Source organism: Bubalus bubalis, chromosome 12 (assembly GCF_019923935.1).
Source record: "Bubalus bubalis isolate 160015118507 breed Murrah chromosome 12, NDDB_SH_1, whole genome shotgun sequence".
In the NCBI taxonomy this organism is placed as follows: Eukaryota; Metazoa; Chordata; class Mammalia; order Artiodactyla; family Bovidae; genus Bubalus; species Bubalus bubalis.
The window spans coordinates 3,778,360-3,796,389 of record NC_059168.1 but is presented as its reverse complement, the minus strand read 5'-3'; the positions used below and the strand labels follow the sequence as shown (position 1 = coordinate 3,796,389).

The 18,030-nt window shown below is 40.4% G+C and overlaps 1 protein-coding gene and 1 pseudogene across 4 annotated transcripts in view; one reads left to right on the top strand and one right to left on the bottom strand.

The window, feature by feature from the left end:
- Positions 1 to 18,030, top strand: part of MGAT4A (alpha-1,3-mannosyl-glycoprotein 4-beta-N-acetylglucosaminyltransferase A) — a 124,867-nt gene that overhangs the window by 80,894 nt on the left and 25,943 nt on the right. For all 4 annotated transcript variants that reach the window (XM_044925633.2, XM_025260681.3, XM_044925634.2 and 1 more), the window contains 3 exons: positions 9,224 to 9,270; positions 11,626 to 11,739; positions 13,600 to 13,675. In XM_044925633.2, coding sequence (XP_044781568.1) covers positions 9,224 to 9,270; positions 11,626 to 11,739; positions 13,600 to 13,675 — 237 coding nt within the window. The remainder of the gene's footprint in view (positions 1 to 9,223; positions 9,271 to 11,625; positions 11,740 to 13,599; positions 13,676 to 18,030) is intronic.
- On the bottom strand, positions 4,357 to 5,278 carry LOC102415900 (annotated as a pseudogene).

Genomic DNA, 18,030 nt, shown 5'->3' with positions numbered 1-18,030 from the left:
GCAACTCATTTCATACATGATATTTTACATGTTTCAATGCCATTCTCCCAAATCTTCCCACCCTCTCCCTCTCCCACAGAGTCCATAAGACTGTTCTATACATCAGTGTCTCTTTTGCTGTCTCGTACACAGGGTTATTGTTACCATCTTTCTAAATTCCATATATATGCGTTAGTATACTGTATTGGTGTTTTTCTTTCTGGCTTACTTCACTCTGTATAATAGGCTCCAGTTTCATCCACCTCATTATTTTTATTTATTTGATTAGTTTTTATTGAAGTATAGTTGAATTATGTTAATGACTGCTATACAGCAAAGTGACTCAATGATACATATATATATATATATTCTTTTTCACAATCTTTTCCATTATTGAATATAGTGTTCATGCCTTTTGCAGACTTGCTGATGATCTGTCTAGTTATTAGTTGTTTCTATTCTTGAATTTAAATCACAGGTAACTGTCTTGGTGCTTCAGAAGTATTTTTGACCTGTAATTTTTTTAGCAGCTAGATTTTAAGATGTTGGGCTTCCCAGGTAGCTCAAACAGTAAAGAATCTGCCTGCAATGTAGGAGACCTGGGTTTGATCTTTGGGTCAGGAAGTTCCCCTGGAGAAGGGCATGGCATCCCACTCCATTATTCTTGCCTGGAGAATTCCATGGACAGAGGAGCCTGTTGGGCTAAGTCCATGGGGTTGCAAAGGGTTGAACACTACTGAGTGATTAACACACACACACACACACACACACACACACACACTTATGCATTGATTATAAATCACACAAATGCTGATCAGGAAGTGTGTGTGTGTGTGTGTGTGTGTGTGTGTATCTATATGTCCTATAAAAGTTGCTTGTAGTTATTTACTGAACCGTGGTGTTAGACATATCATTGAATGAAACAAAGCCTCTTCCCAATGAAACTTACATTGTCAAGAAGGACAGATAAAAAAGCCAGTATATATCAATAATATGTTAGATGGTAGTGAATAATATGTTAGATGGTAGTGGAGAATAAATCAGAGTGAATAATAAAGGAAGTACCAGGTTGCCAAAGGATGGTTTATTTGAGTGATCAGGACCTTTGGGCAAAGACCTGAAGGATGCAGCAGCTGAACAGTCCAAGTGGACTCACAGTGTGTGCAAAGGCCCTGAGGTGAGAGCACTGCTTGGCACGTTTTGTGAACCAGCAAGGAGAGGCCTGTGTGACTGGAGCAGAGAAGGTAAGGGGCTCAGCAGTGGGCAGCAGGTGGAGGAGTGGGTTGGCCCAGATCGCTTAGGACTCTCCAGGCCATCACAAGAATGTCTTTCACCCTCAGTCAGAGAACTGACAAAAAGTTTTTATTGTTGGTAAAGAGCCACATGACAAACGTTTTAGCTTTGCAGGACATTCAGTTTCTATTGCAACTGCTCAACTCTGCTGTTGTAGCCCCCCAAACAGCCAGAAACAATATGTAAATAAAAGGGTGGGGTTGTGTTCCAGTAAAGTTTTTAGTTTATGAAAACAAAGAGTGGGTCTGTTTTGCAAACTGCTGATGTAGAAAGTCATTTGAGAGCTTCAAGTAGAAAAGATGCCCGACTGGCTTTTTTTTCTTTGAAGGCACTTTTGTTGTTGTTCAGTTGCTCAGTCGTGTCCGACTCTTTGCCACCCCATGGACTGCAGCACGCCAGGCTTCCCTGTCCTTTACCATCTCCCAGAGTTTGCTCAAACTCATATCTATTGAGTCAGTGATGCCATCCAACCATCTCATCCTCTGTCACCCCTCTTCTCCTCTTGCCCTCAATCTTTCCCAGCATCAGGGTCTTTTCCAATAAGTCACTTTAAAATACTTTATTTGGAAATAATTTTAGAATTACAGAAAAGTTGGAAAAGTGATGCAGAATATCCCCTTCACTGCACTGACTCTAATGTTAATAACTTATGTAGCCACATTTGAATGATTAAGACCAGGAAATTAACCTTGACATAATGCTATTAGCCAAACTGTAGACATTATTCAGATTCCGTGTTTTTCCATCTAAGGTCATTTGTCTATCCAGTTAAGCCAAAGTATCACATTGCATTTAGTTGTTTTATTTCCTTAATTTCCTCCTATCTATGACAGTTCTTCAGTCTTTTCTCGTGTTTCATGAACTCGGAGACTTTTCATGAGTTGTTCAGTTGTGTCCAACTCTTTGTGACCCCATATACTGTAGCACGCCAAGTTGCTTGGTCCTCCACTATTTCCCAGAGTTTGCTCAAATTCATGTCCGTTGAGTCAGTGATGCTACCTAACCATCTCATCCTCTGCCACCACCTTCTCCTTCAATCTTTCCCAGCATCAGGATCTTTTCCAGTGAGTCAGCTCTTCGCATCAGCTGGCCAAAGTATTGGAGCTTCAGCTTCAGCAACAGTCCTTCCAATGAGTATTCAGGGCTGATTTCCTTTAGGTTGATAGCTTGACTATTTCAGAAACTACACGCTAACTGTGGTACTTGTTACCTTCATTGGTTGCTGCTGCTGCTGCTAAGTCGCTTCAGTCGTGTCCGACTCTGTGTGACCCCATAGACGGAAGCCCACCGGGCTCCCCCACCCCTGGGATTCTCCAGGCAAGAACACTGGAGTGGGTTGCCATTTCCTTCTCCAATGCATGAAAGTGAAAAGGAAGTCGCTCAGTCGTGTCTGACTCTTAGCGACCCCATGGACTACAGCCTACCAGGCTCCTCCATCCATGGGATTTTCCAGGCAAGAGTACTGGAGTGGGGTGCCATTGCCTTCTCTGGTAGGTTCTACCTTCATTGGTAGGTCTGCAATTTATTATGAGCTGCCAACCGCATTGTGGCACATGCCTGTCATTTTAATCCTTTTGTCATGTGTACACGCTATCTTTCTGGAATTCTCACTGGGTCCCCACCCAGCATGCACTCAAGGGCACAGTCATTTTCTGTGCAGCAGTCAGTCTCCTTTTGGCAAGTCTGTTCTGCACTCTCCAGCTGCTGTCTTCAGATTTCCCTTCCTGCAGTGTGATCTGGAAATGTCTCCAGGCGAAAGTTGGGACAGTCGTGATGCTCAGTTCTCTCTCGGAGAATCCCATCCTGCACAGCCTGCTGTCCACTGTCTGAGAACAGCTGGATCATATATTTTGCCCAGCTTTTTAGTTGTTTATTGTTGTTGTTCAGTCACTAAGTTGTGTCCAACTCTTTATGACCCCATGGATTGCAGCACGCCAGGCTTCCCTGTCCTTCACTATCTCCCGGAGTTTGCTCAAACTCCTGTTCGTTGAGTCAGTGATACTATCCAGCATCTCATCCTCTGTTGCCCTCTTCTCCTTTTGCATTCAATCTCTCCCAGAATCAGGGTCTTTTCTAATGAGTCAGCTCTTCATATCAGGTGGCCAAAGCATTGGAGCTTCGGTATCAATCCTTCCAATGAATATTCAGGGTTGATTTCCCTTAAGATTCACTGGTTTGATTTCCCAGATTTCCCAGGCAAGAATACTGGAGTGGGTTGCCAGTTCCTTCTTCAGCTGATCTTCCCAACCCAGGGATTGAAGCTGCATCTTCTGCATTGGCAGGCAGATTTTTTTTTTTTTTTTTTACTACTTAGCCACCGGGGAAGCCCTGTCCATTTGTGATGTCCAGTATCAAATAAGAATTTATTATTGTTATCCTGCATGCCAAGGAGCCAAAAAAAGTGACCTATAACTGGAAGAAAATGTAGCCACTAGGAGCAAGGACAGAGGACTTCAGCAAAGCTGTCAATGGAATAATGGAGAGCTGTCAGGAAGCATTTAACAGGAGGCTTCCTGTGTGCTGTTTTGGATCTGTCAGGAATTCTCTGTTCCTTATTAATTCCTGAATATTCAGGAATTAAGAGGAGAGGCAAGCCTCTCCCCGGGGCTGAGGAATCCAGGCATTTCCTTCATTAGTTTTTCTATATGGTGATAAGTACCCTCTTCCTTTTTATGAACCATATGGTAAAAGTGATTATTTACAACCCTCTCTCTTTCATATGGATGACCTCATGTTTCCTTGATAACTTGTAAGTTTTGATTTTATCTCTGCTGAAAATAGCTACCTTGTAAGACAGTATAAATACCCACACAATGTTGAATAAAACACCTTTGCTCCATCAGAGCTTTGGTGCCCATGTCTTGCTTTCTTTGTCTCTCTTTCTCTCTCTCTCTCTCTCTCTCACTCAGGCTATTTCCTTGGAGCGCAGAGGTCCTCTGGGTTCACTTTCCTGCCCGGGCTTCTAAGACCCTCTGGAGAAGGCGCTGTGTGCCTTCACCCTATCTAGAGGGCGCCTGAGGCCTTCGTGAACAGAGCAAGCCCCGTGCAGCAGCTTTATTGGCTTTCTGCATAAACCAAGGAATATCAGCCTTTTTCTTTCTCCTTTACTATCTTATCAGTGGACTCCGGACCACCAGGTTCTGGTCCATTAAAGAACCTCAAGAAGTGGCACCCAAACAGGGACTTGAGGCCGTCCAGCCCCTGTGCTATGTAAGCCAGGCTCTGGTCCCCCACCTTGTCGCAGAAGGACACGTCCAGCCCTGAGAGGTGCAGGCTGCCTATGGCCAGATGCATGATGCCCGTGTCCCTGATGTTGTCGCATGAGCGCAGGTTGAGGCTGCACTGGCTGCCCGTGTGTGACGGGTGCAGGAGCCCGGTGTCCGAGATGCCCCCACAGAAGCTGAGGTTGAGGAGCCTCAGGCCCGTCAGTCCCTGGGAGACGCGCTTCAGGGACAGGTCCGTGAGCTTCTGGCAGTCCTGCAGCGTGAGCTGCTCCAGGCCCAGGCAGCCCTCGGCCCTCCTGCGCATCATGCCTGCCAGGTGCCTGATGCCCACGTCCGAGAGATGGCAGCAGCTGTGGAGATTGAGGCTCTTGAAGTGCTGCAGGGCCCAGGCAATGAGCAGGAGGCCGGTGCTGGTGATGTTGCTGCAGCTGCCCAGCTCCAGCACCTCCAGGCCCTTGAGGTACTGGGCGATGCGGCCCAGGCTGCTGTCAGTGATCTGCTTGCAGAGGTTCAGGTTGAGCGCGTGCAGCGAGCCGATCTCCTGCACGAATGTGTGGCCCAGCCCGTTGTCGGGGAGGTTGTAGCAGCCGCTCATGTTGAGGCTCTCGATGTTGGCCATACCCTGGATCACGTAGCTGAGGCTGAGGTGCAAGCTCAGGATCTGCACCCAGTGGATGCCCCGAGCCTGCAGGCTGTGCCGCGTGCCCCTTGTCGCGCACGTCCAGGTAGCTGAAGATCATGGCCAGCAGCTCGGGAAACAGGCATGAGATGTGTGTCTCCATCTTCCTCCCCGCGGTGCCGGGGAGGGCGCCCCCGAGGCCCGGTCCTTGCTGGGCTCAGCCCCGCCGCCACCGCCACGCCTCCGGCCACATCCTCTGGCACCGCGGGGCCGGGCTGCGCGCTCTTTACTTTCTTATCAGTTGACTCCGGACCACCAGGTTCCAGTCCATTAAAGGACCTCAACAGAGAGCCAGCAGGGGTTATTTAGAAGGTAACCGTAAAAGGTGGCCGATAGCATCCTTATTTCTGTGGCCTATTTTCATTACCACCTGGTGGCTTGTTTGGCTAGTTCAACCTTCCTGTCTCACCAGGACTCACCCAGTATAGCATTGCAAGCCCAGCCTTCCTGCTCAGCATCTCATTGATCCCATACTCCCAGCCTGTACACGTGTATACTAATAGTAGTATATTATATCCTCTAAAATATATCCAAAATAGAAAAATTTACACTGTGACGTATTCCAGTGGATTATCTTACACATACCCTGTCTAAGGGTTTCCCTTGTGGCTCAGAATCTTCCTGTAATGCAGGAGACCTGGGTTTGATCCCTGGGTAGGAAGATCCCCTGGAGAAGGGAATGGCTACCTACTCCAGTATTCTTGCCTGGAGAATCCCATGGACAGAGGAGCTTGGTGGGCTACAGTCTATGGTATTGCAAAGAGTCAGACACAACTTAGCAACTGAACATGCATGCACTCAGAGTTTGACGATATGGATATACTGTGGATATAAATATCCCTGCTTATGGTGTAGACACTAAGTAAATATTTGTGGAATGAAATGAGTAGAAAGAAGATAGTAAATTTACTTATGTGTGTGTGTGAGTGTACTAAGTTGTTTTAGTCATGTCCAGCTCTTTGCAACCTGATGGACCGTAGCCTGCCAGGCCCCTCTGTCCATATATAAAGGACACTTTAAAAATGTTCTTTAAACATAGAATCAGTTTTTTAAAGACAGTTTTTACCTTCAAGTGATTTAAAATTCAGTCTTTTTAATTTTATGTTCTTTTTGATCTACTGCTTAAAATTTCTTCTTTTCATCCAAGTGACTGTTTTACAGCTGGTATCTGTTAAAATTCTCTGACATTTGCAACATTTATTTTTCATAGGAGGTTGCCTCTAACATTCTGTTTTATTCATTGGACCATTAGAAATAAGTTTCTATAATTTATTTGTAGAAGTATCTTTTTACTCAGATTGCTGTTTCACATATTTGTTCTTTGCAGTATTACAGAACATAACAGCTATAGCATATTCAAAAGTGATATGGTATTTTATATATTAATTGAGTTTAATCAAAAGTTTGTGGAAATATTTTGATTCTGTTGCAATTTCCTGACTGCCATGACATTTAGCAAAGAATTATTTCTTTTTAAATTGGACTGTATAAATTACTGATTTAAGATAAAGATTGGAATTTGTTACTTTCATTTCATCTAATTTATACACTACTGGCAAAATTGATTCTTAAGCCAAGCATACACGTTGATGCATGGTTACATATGTGTGACTTTACAGTGGTGACTTATTGAACCTGCTTCTATGCTTCTTAAACTTTTCCTTATATATCCCTAAGAGAAGCTGACCCACAGTTTGGTATGCATAGTCTGAAATCCTTCTTTTTCTATGTTGAACTTTTTTCTTGGTTTTATGTTTTTGATTTTTATTTGGAATTCACATAACATACAGTTCACCTATCTAAAGTCAGAGTTCTATAGCCATCATCTCAATCAATTTCAGAAGATTTTTTTATCATCTAAAAAAGAAATTTTGCACCCCTTAGCCATTACTCATCAATACTGCTTACCTCTAGGCTTAGACACTACTTAGTAGATCACTAATCTACTTTCTGTCTCTGTCTCTGAGACTTTCTGTCTCAGATTTTTTTTTTTAATTCTGGACAGTTTTTAAAAGTACAGTTATGAACTGTACGTGGTCCTTTGTGACTGGCTTCTCTCACGTAGCCTAGTGTCTTCAGGGTTCATCTGTGTTTCAGTATGTATTTATACATCTTTTGGTTTTAATTAAAAAATAATTTTGCTTAACCATAAAAAAGACTTGATATTCCAAGGGGGGGAAATGCTCTTTCTTCTTTTCAATGTATGTCTACTCTTTTCCCCCACCTATCTCAATCATATCATATCATTTACATACCCTTGGAATAAATATTTCAGTCATAGATTCAGAGATACATTCTGATAATTGGGTAACAGTATTACCTTTTAAAAGCCTTCATGTAGGACTTCCCTGGCAGTGTTGTGGTTAAGACTTTACCTTCCAGTGTAGGAGGTGTGGGTTCGATCCCTGGTCAAGGCGCTAGCCTCTCAACTTAAAATAAAACACCAAAACAGAAGCTGTATGTAACCCACAAAGCCTCTCATCTTAAAACACCAAAACAGAAGCTGTATGTAACAAATTCAATAAAGACTTTAAAATGGTCCACATAAAAAAAAAAACTAAAAAAAAAAATCTCCACAGACCTTTATAAAAATGATTTCAGGAAAAAGGTTCTTTAAATTTAAAGCGATGAAGCCTGCAAAATCTCAAAGGCTGTATAGTCCTTTAAATGAATCTTTTGCTACTTAATGTCAGTTAATGTGCAACATAAGGGTTGTGTGTACTGTTAGGTATGGATCACTTGCATTTTAGGTTTTATTATACATTACATGATAGATCTGTGTTCACATAAGACTATTCTTAGACAGCCTCCTGGGATAGGGAGCTGCTCTTCTTTGTCTTGTATTCCCATTTCCTTGGGTAGGCAATCACTGGCTCTTAATAAATGCTTATCAAATTGAATTTCAGGTATTAGTACACTCACTAAAGGTTACACAAACCAGAATTGGTTGTGTTCTCCAAAATCATAGCCTGATGAGTGGTGAGATGTGTTTGGGTTTGTGTAGGGGAAGGATGGAGGGTTTTGAGTTGTGTGTTAATTGTATTCCCATAATTCTTTGTTAGGAATTTGAAGGCTACCTTCTTAATAAGTTGCCTCACTCTTACGTCTTTAACAGTAAAATAGGAGTTACTTTCAATGAACAGAAATTACAGTTGAAATACTTTTTTAAAAAGACTTCCGCTAAAACAATTTTTAAAAAAAATTCAGTGGTTTTGTAATATCCAGGCTTAAAGCTTTATCTTTTTTGGTGAGTTTTGTTTTCCTCAAGTATGAAGAGTTTTGGCAGTCTTTGTAACATAGATCATATTATATATTATCATTGATTCCTTTTAACAATTGAGCATTTTAAGCTATCACTGTAGTTAAAATTGTTTGGGAGTATTGGCTGTCCACCTGTATATACTTTAGAAGTTGACAGGTTTGTTAAACTTTTTTTTCTGATTTGTTAACACGCTCTTGACTTGGATTCTCATTATCAGCCTAAAAATAAAATAATAAAAGTAATAAAGAATAACACAGCTTTTTATTACATAGCTTTTTTATTTAATGTCAGTCTCTGAGATATTATCTCCTCCACCCTTTTTTCTTTTAAATAGGATAGGAAACTGAGGCTCAGCATAGTGATTTTAGATTACACAGACCAGTAGCTCGGGAGACAAATCTTGAACCTAGATTTTATGATTCCAAGTGGAAATTCTTTCCTTATTGCATGCTGTGTCTGGTATTTATTCACTACTTATGGTTTGGATGTTGCAGAAGTAGAAATAGTTTCTGTGCTCACTTTTTTCTGCTGAATTGAATGGAGACAGAGACAATTGAAAGCAATAAAAACTTAAGAATCTGCTTATTGTATTGGTAAATACTCAGTGACATATGGCAGGGTCATAGAGTACAACTTATGCAAATCCCATAAGTTATCTGAAAATTTCATGTTTCCAATGAATGTTTTAATCGTTTATTTAAGTTCAGATTTAAAAGTTAAATATGAAATAAAGATATAAAAACATAGAAACATGAATGTTGGTATAATTTTTTTTTTCTCTCCCAGACAGATACTGATTATGTAAATGGTGTTGTAGCCAACCTGGAGAAAGAGTAAGTTCTTAATTATGGAATTGAAAATATTTTAGTTACTATGATCTCTTGCCTTTTGTGAAAAGAAAGTACCTCCTTTTATAGTTCATTTTTCTGTGGAGTTCAGTGTTCATTAGATCACCTACCACTGGTCTTTTATATGTAAATTATCATAAAGTATACATATGTATATCGGGTTACTTGATGGGATACATTGATGTATTTCATTATAGAAAAGACTTGAATGTCATATATAACACTATCAAATAACAGTCTTTAACCTCGAAGACAGTGAGTAGAGAGAGAGGCAACATTAAAAAAAAAAAAAAAAAAACTAAGATCATGGCACTTAGTCCTACCACTTTATGGCAAATAGAAGGGGAAAAAGTGGAAGTAGTGACAGATTTTATTTTTTTGGCTCCAGAATTGCTGCAGATGGTGACTGCAGCCATGAAATTAAAAGACACTTGCTCCTTGGAAGAAAAGCTATGACAAACCTAGGCAGCATATTAGAAAGCTGAGACATCACTTTGCTGACAAAGGTCCATCTAGTCAAAGCTGTGGTTTTCCCAGTAGTCATGTATGGATGTGAGAGTTGGACCATAAAGAAGGCTGAGTGCCAAGGAATTCATGCCTTGAAACTATGGTGTTGGAGAAGACTCTTGAGAGTCCCTTGGACTGCAAGAAAATCAAACCAGTCAATCCTAAAAGAAATCAACCCCAAATATTCATTGGAAGGACTGTTGCTGAAGCTCCAGTACTTTGGCCACCTAATGCAAAGAGCCAGCTTATTGGAAAAGACCCTGATGCTGGAAAAGCTGAAAGGCAAAAGGAGAAGGAGGTGGCACAGGATGAGATGGTTAGATAGCATCACAGACTTAATGCACATGAACTTCGGGAGATAATGGAGGACAGAGGAGCCTGATGTGCTACAGTCCATGGGGTCACAAAGAGTTGGACACGACTTAGAGACTGAGTAACAATGACACTAAATGAGATCACTTAAATCTTTCATGCTCTGTTTACCAAGAGAAAAATTTACTGCTGTCAGGGCAGCTAGTCAGGGAGCAGTTTCAAACCTCAATGCCAAATAATGTCTAAAAATATGCAAAGGTGTATTAATAATTTGTTGTGAGTGGAGCACGTAGCAGGTAATAGGTGGACAGCTTAGTAAGTTGCAGATACCGTTGTTGTTCTTGTTCAGTCGCTAAGTCATGTCTGACTCTTGGCAACTCCATGGACTGCAGCACACCAGGCTTCCCTGGTCCTCCACTCTCTCCCTGAGTTTACTCAAAGTCCTGTCCATTGAGTCGGTGATGCTATCCGACTCATCATCGCTGATACCATTAGTTTTTATAACACTGCCCTTGTGGATTTCATAGTGATATCATAAAATTAGTCCTGCTATGGGTTTCTTGATTGAAATGTATCGGTTGTCGCCCCCAAAAGACGTATTTTTATGTGAATTAGACAAGACAAAAGAGGAGCCAAAGAGTTTGCCAACTCTAGGATAATATGGCTCTATCTTTGTCTATCAGTGTGCTAAAACCAGAAATTTTTACAAATATATGCATAGTTCAGGATTAAATTGTGCATTTGTTAGATTTTCCCTCAATTGCTCACTTTCTTGGCAGCCTTTATACAAGCACAAATTGGTGTAGAATCCTTAAATATAGGTACCAGGCAATCATTGGTCCCCCTTCCCACAGAGCACATGGGCAGGTCTGAGGGGCTTATTCAAGGATTCTGTTGGTTCCTTCTTGCTCAGTGTGCAAGAAAACCAAGCCCAGGAAAAAGGGCGGTGAAGCACCAGGAAACTGTGTAAAGGCAAGTAGTTGTGTTTTGTGGAGATTTGCAAACCTGAAGTAAGGAAGAAGGCAGATGCAAAGCAAATTACATTTGAATCAGTGAAGATGGATTTTAAAACTTTAGGACAAATTTTCCTATCTTGCACAACCTGCAGACATCGAGACATAGTTTGATGTACCCTCACAGGACAAGATCACCCCCAGGTGAGAAATACTATTTTAAAGTGACATACAGTCTGTATCCCACAGCTAAGACTTCCTGAAAATGAAAACACTGGTTTTGCTAACATATGTGTATATTGGTATACATACACATACATTAGGCTGTGTTTCTTTCTTATTTTCTGCGGCACCTTGATTGCTTTTTAAGAATTCTGATTTTTTGGGGACGTCAGTCCCTGCAGTTGGCCTAGAATTTCAACGAATGGGTGATGAGCTGCTTCACTTTCCACATTGTGACTGTAGCAGAGACTTTGCTGGTGTTTTTTTCTGTTAAATACCTAGGTTGATCATTAAGATATAAAATCCCACAGAACTTCTATAACTCAGCCCACCTTTCTCATGACAGATTTTCTAAAGAAATCAGTTCTGGCTTGGTGGAAATAATATCACCTCCTGAAAGCTATTATCCTGACCTGACAAACTTAAAGGAGACATTTGGAGATTCTAAAGAAAGAGTAAGGTGAGCCTGTGGTGTTTAAAATCTCCCACCTTTGTGAGTATAAAATGTAATAACTGTCATCCTTGTTTTTCAAAACTTGACTCATTTTGAAAGTGAAAGTCACTCAATTGTGTCCAGACTCTTTGTGACCCCATGGACTGTAACCTGGCTCCTTTATCCTTGGAATTCTCCAGGCCAGAATACTGGAGTGGGTAGCCAGCGATTCCTTCTCCAGAGGATCTTCCCAATCCAGGGATCGAGCCCAGGCCGCCCACATTGCCGGCAGATTCTTGGCCGTCTGAGCCACCAGGGAAGCCCTCATTTTAGGGTTGAACTAATTAGTGAGAGCTAATGCCTTTTTGATCATTTGGTTGGAAATTCTGTGGAGTTCCTGATGAGAGGTTGAATTTGGTCAACCTAGTAAATTTTATAACCATGCTGCTCTGTGCTGTTATAACTTTTCTTAAGAGTATATTCAATATAACTCAAAGTTAGTCCAGATAGAAATCTCATGTCTGTATGAAACATAAATGAGAACTGATTCAATAAAAGTCATAAAAACAATAATAATCTTCTGCAGAATCATGCTGCAATAAAACAGTCCATTAATTTATTTATCTCTAAATCTCTAACACTGAAGGAGTTAGAAGCTTTCCTTGTGTTGTTGTTAAAGACAAAGTAATCTAAGAGATGTTAGCATCATTTTTGGATTGTCTGTAACCAGAAAAAAGGACAAAAATAGTGTTTTGGGAAGAGATTTATTGTATTTCTTGAGTTGTTAATTTGTCACAAAGACAGATATGTCTCTATAATTGGTTAATTGTCTCTCAATGAATATGTTACTTAAAACATTTAGGATTGAGTTTGTTTTAAAAAAAAAAAAAAAAACCCAATGAATAGACTCATTAAATTCAGAACAGCTTATAAGGTATTTTCTGGAGAAGTTTACTTAGTAGTTCAGAGCTTTAGTTCTATTGTGTGTGTGTGTGTGTGTGTTTTAACTGGCTTTTAAAAAACCACTTTTCTATATTCAGCACTGGTCAGTGTGTTTCTGTAGGCTACCAAGAATTCATCAAAAGGACCTAATATTGTAAATTTTAATACAATGTTTAAAATTAAAAAAAAAAAAAAACTTTTACCTATATATGAAGCACTAGTTCATGGAGACATTAAGATATTACTGAAAAGGGGGCCTGTAGTCAAGAAAATTTGGAAAATATTGAATTAAAAACTTTTTTCAACAGATGCTACTTACTGCTGAATGTTTCAATGCTTCTAATATATTAATGTGTCTCTAGAAAAGAAATATATGTCCTTCCCAAACTTACTAGACATTAGACTCCTTTTTCCCTCAGGACATCTTGAGGATTAGTGTTTTTGAGAATGTATTTTGATAAAGCCTTCTTAAAGAAAAGTGAATTCTCTTGCACTCTTTCCTAAGTGGATACACCGTGTATGTGTGGTTCCATCCGTTTATTTATCTGTCTACCTATCTATCTGATGTATGACTATTGTTGTTTAGTTGCTAAGTCATGTCTGACTCTGTAACCCTATGGAGCCCTCCAGGCTGCTCTGTCCATGGGAGTCTCCAGGCAAGAATACTGGAGCAGGTTGCTGTTTCCTTCTCCAAGGGATCTTCCTAATCCAGGGATCAAACCCATGTCTCCTGCATTGCCAGATTCTCTACCACTGAGCCACCAGGGAAACCAATATATAACTGTACATTTTGTATAATATCATATTATCATATATACAGTATATGTGATATTATATATAGTGCATATATTATAACATTGTTATATATTATAAAATATACATCTAACCTTCTTTTGCTAACTTTGAGTCTGATTCCTAACTTATTTTTGAACATTTTTATTTCAGATGGAGAACAAAGCAAAACCTAGATTATTGTTTTCTAATGATGTATGCTCAGGAAAAAGGCACATACTACATCCAGGTAAGTTTTTCCTTTAGTTTTTTTTTTTTTCCCACACTTTTTTAGAGAAAAAGTAATATCGAGGGTATATTTTCATTAAAATGGAGTTTCAAAAGCATGAGCACTCTAAAATATTTAAGATGATAACAGTGTAGCAGAGCAGAAGGGTCAGTCACATCACTAAGAGCGTGGGCTCTGCAGCTGCACTCCCTGGTTTATCTCTTAATGATTTAGTGGTCTTAAGGCAGACAGTTGTTTTGTGCACATTTGCATTTGAGTTCAGGATTATAAAGCCAGCATCTATTGTCATGTTCTTGGCTGTAGAATCCTATGGACAGCGGGGCCTGGCGGGCTACAGTCCATGGGGCCACAAAGAGTCAGACACGACTGAGTAACTAATGCAGACATACACACACGCACACAGCTGCGACTTTCAGTAGCATGGCTGAAACAGTAAGTCCATCGTGATGCAGATTTTAAGTGAGCCAGGTGGGCAACAGCTTAAGTAATTCTAGGAAGCTCTTATTTTTTCCAAGTGTTCTTCAGTTAATACTTAAGCTTAAATTTATGCATTGGGATTTCACTTCTTCAATCAGGTATCTTTATCCCTGTTCAAAATGCAGATACCCCTGAGAGGTATATAGCACATGAAGTGTGTCAGGTTTTTTTTTTTTTTTCAGTATAAAAAGTTTATTAGGTGCTGGGAGGATGTGTGGATAAGAGTGGCAAGGAGCAGCCCTGAGTCTCTGAATTAGGAAGGAAATGGTTAGGTGGCTGCTGGCAGGGACTGGGGAGGGAAAGAAAGATGGAAGGAAAGGGGCTGGCATCCCATGGAAAAGCGGACTTCTTGAGGGCAGACTTTTGTCTCATGATGCTGTACCTTGGGCCAGCTGTATTCAAGTGGGCATGAACCCTTCCTCGAGTCACAGGATGAAAAATAGAAATGGTGATAGGGCATGACATGTCTATTACAGGATACAACAGCTGTGTGCATAAAAACACGGTACCCTAGATATAGGTAGTGGGTTTCCTCCAAATGCTTCAGAGAAGTCTGATTTTTAAAATAATAATAATAATTTTGAAGCATTTTAACATATCCCCAATATTATTGTGGGCTTCCCTGGTGGCTCAGACAGTAAAGAATCTGCCTGCAATGCGGATAACCCGGATTCAGTCTCTGGGCGGGAAGATCCCCGGGAGAAGGAAATGGCAACCCCCTCCAGTAATCTTGTCTGGGGGAAATCCCATGGACAGAGGAGCCTGAAGAGCTATGGGCCACGGGGTCGCAAAGAGTAGGACACGACTGAGCAACTAACACACACACACACACACACACACACAATATTATTGTGGTTGAACCTTGCTGTTTGTTCCAGGCCCAGTATATAAATATTTACATTATGGTCAAGAACTTTATACACAGCATTAAAAAGTGCAGCTGTATTACTTTTGAAATTTGTTTTCAGTTTTCTTCCAGGGGAACAATTAATGGAACCAATAAAGCTCTTGGGAGGGAATGTAGGAAAAGTTCATGTTTAAGAAATTGAGGAAAGGACAGGGTTAAGAAAGAGGGTGGTTAGGAAAATTTCCCCTAAGCAAGGTCAATATATGAGATACTGCAGTATTATATGAGATATTAAAACAACAGCTGCTATAAACTAACATTTATTGCACACTTATCCTGTCCGGCATTATTTTTTACACTTTATGCTTTCCACACATTAACTCATTTAATATGACCCTTTTTATAACAGGAATGTGCTGTACATACTGTATCAAAGTGTGTTTTGCTGTAACTTAACGTACAGTTGTTGTTTAGTCGCTCATTCAGGTCTGACTCTTTTGTGGCCCTGTGGATCGTAGCCCACTGACTGGCTGCTCTGTCCATGGATTTTCCAGGCTGGCGTGGGTTGCCATTTCCTTCTCCAGGAGATCTTCCCGACCCAGGTATCCAACCTGTGTCTTCTGCATTGGCAGGCAGATTCTTGACCTCTGAGCCACCAGGGAAGTTAACATGCTATAGTCACCTTTTCCGAGGCATAATTTTTGGACAAATAGGGTAATTTTAAGAATGTCCAGTGGGTCTATCTTAGACTCAGTGGTTACTCTGTGGTCATCACAGGTGTACATCTAAAGGGAAAAGAAAACGCCACCTGCCTTACTGCTTTGCTTGTGGCTTGTCACGAAGTTTTCCATGACAGCCGCAAACCCGGATTCATAAAGTGCTCTATTGCAAGTGACTTGGACTTGAAGACAGTCTTCTGGAAAACTATTTGGTGATGCAGACACTTCATGGGTGGTACTGCCTCGTTCTTCCTGTATCACACCATGATGCACGCTGAGTCAGCTTGCCCCACTTTTAGGGATGCTGAGATTTAATCCATGGGTGTAGGGGTGTCAGTCTCATCTCTCCTTCATTAAAAAGCTACCCAGAAGCCATTTCTTGCATGGTTTGAGCTTCTGTAATTATTTTCCCCCAGATTGCTTTTTTTGTTAGAGGTTGCCAACTGGTAATTTTCTAATTCTATAAATTGTAATGTTCTTATAAATAGAGCTCTTCTGTAAAAGGACTCTCCTTTCTTAACTGTTTGGTGATGTTGAAAAATAGTTTACAAAGGAAAAGAAGATTAAGTGCTCGATTCTTTCTCTTTATTAATTTTTAAGTTGACACCTTAGCAGTCTGCAGTGGTGACCATTTTCAGAGTATTGTTGTGAACTCATGGATTTTTAAAACTAGATTTGGTTTGCCTCAGTCTTTCAATCATTATTTCTAAATGTTCATTTATTTATTTATTTGGTTCCACCGGTCTTAGCTGTGGCACATGACAGCTTTTAGTTGTGGGCATGCAGGATCTAGTTTCCTGACCAGAGGTCAGACCCGAGCCCCCTGCATTGAGATCACAAGGTCTTAGCCACTGCACCACCAGGGAAGTCTCTGCAATCATTATTGATATTGACGCTTGAATTGGCCCTTCCTAAGCCAGTGAGAATTTCTTCAAATGGGCTCTTGTATTCTTTTCATGTAAGCCTGGTAATCACCCAGATCACTTCCTTATTGACTGGCATGTCTTGCGCATTTCCTGTCCCGGACGTAGAACCAGCCATTTCTTTAAGGAGTCCTGTTTGTTTTAGCAGTATACAGTATTTAGAACCACACTGTGCGCTGGAGATGCTCATGGCTACTGTCTTTGCTTCTACGTATTTTAGTAAGGAAAGGAACATCTTATTTCTCAGAGGACAAAAAATCACATGTATATTGATAATCCCAATTCAAGTGTAAGATTATAATATTTTTGTTTAACTTTTTTGAATTTTATGTATATTCTTTTCTCTTACATTCAAAGCCTTGGTTTTAGTAAAATTATCTAAATAACATAATTCTTTTATTCTATAGTAGACCTAGAATGGGCTTTTCTGGTGGCTCTGTGGTAAAGAACCTGCCTGCAATGCAGGAGACATGGGTTCAATCCCTGGGTCATGAAGATCTCCTGGAGAGGGAAATGCAACCCACACCAGTATTCTTGCCTGGGAAAGCCCATGGATAGAGGAGCCTGGCGGGCTACAGTCCAAGGGGTCACAGGGTCGGATACAACTTACTGACTAAACAACAACAGTAATACCTAGAATAGTTTCAAAATAACAGGATCAATCAAACTACTAAATGCAATTAAAAATCTTTTATTCTTGTTTCCCTCCCGAAGAGTATATCCTGATATGGATATATAGTCAAAATTCCATATTTGAAAGTCAGTTGATACAGTTCTTCATATTATGTGACCACATTAATAACAACCTGATATGAAAGTAGGTTCATTTATTTCCATTTGTATTCAGTGATTAGCAATTTTTTTCTTTTTTAGTTGTAAAAAGTATAATATTCCCAAATCAAAACTTATATAAAACAAGATATGTTTACAGAGGTCTCCTTTTTATCCCTGTTTGTCTTCCCATGTCTCCTCCCTCCCCCATGGGCAACCACCATGAGTTTTTGGTTTCTCCTTGTACATTTTAAAAATTGGAACAAAAATGTAATATTCCACCTCTTTCAGACTCTGCAGGTACATAGTGCAAAAGCATAGTGAAAAACCTTGTATTTTCACTTCCCTGTATAAACTAGTGATCACTAATGAGGTATATGTTAGATTTTCCAAGAGTGGGTCTTGCTGTGATGAAACATTGATGTCAGAGAAGCCCATATGTTCCCTGAAAGACCTATACATGAAGGTTCATAGCAGCCTCATTCATAATAGCAAAACCTGGAAACAGCCCATATGTTCTTTGGCCGGTGACTGGTTATAACAACAAACTGGTGCCTCCATACTATGGACTGTCAAATAATGAAAAGAGAGGAACTGTGATACACGGCTTTTTGGATC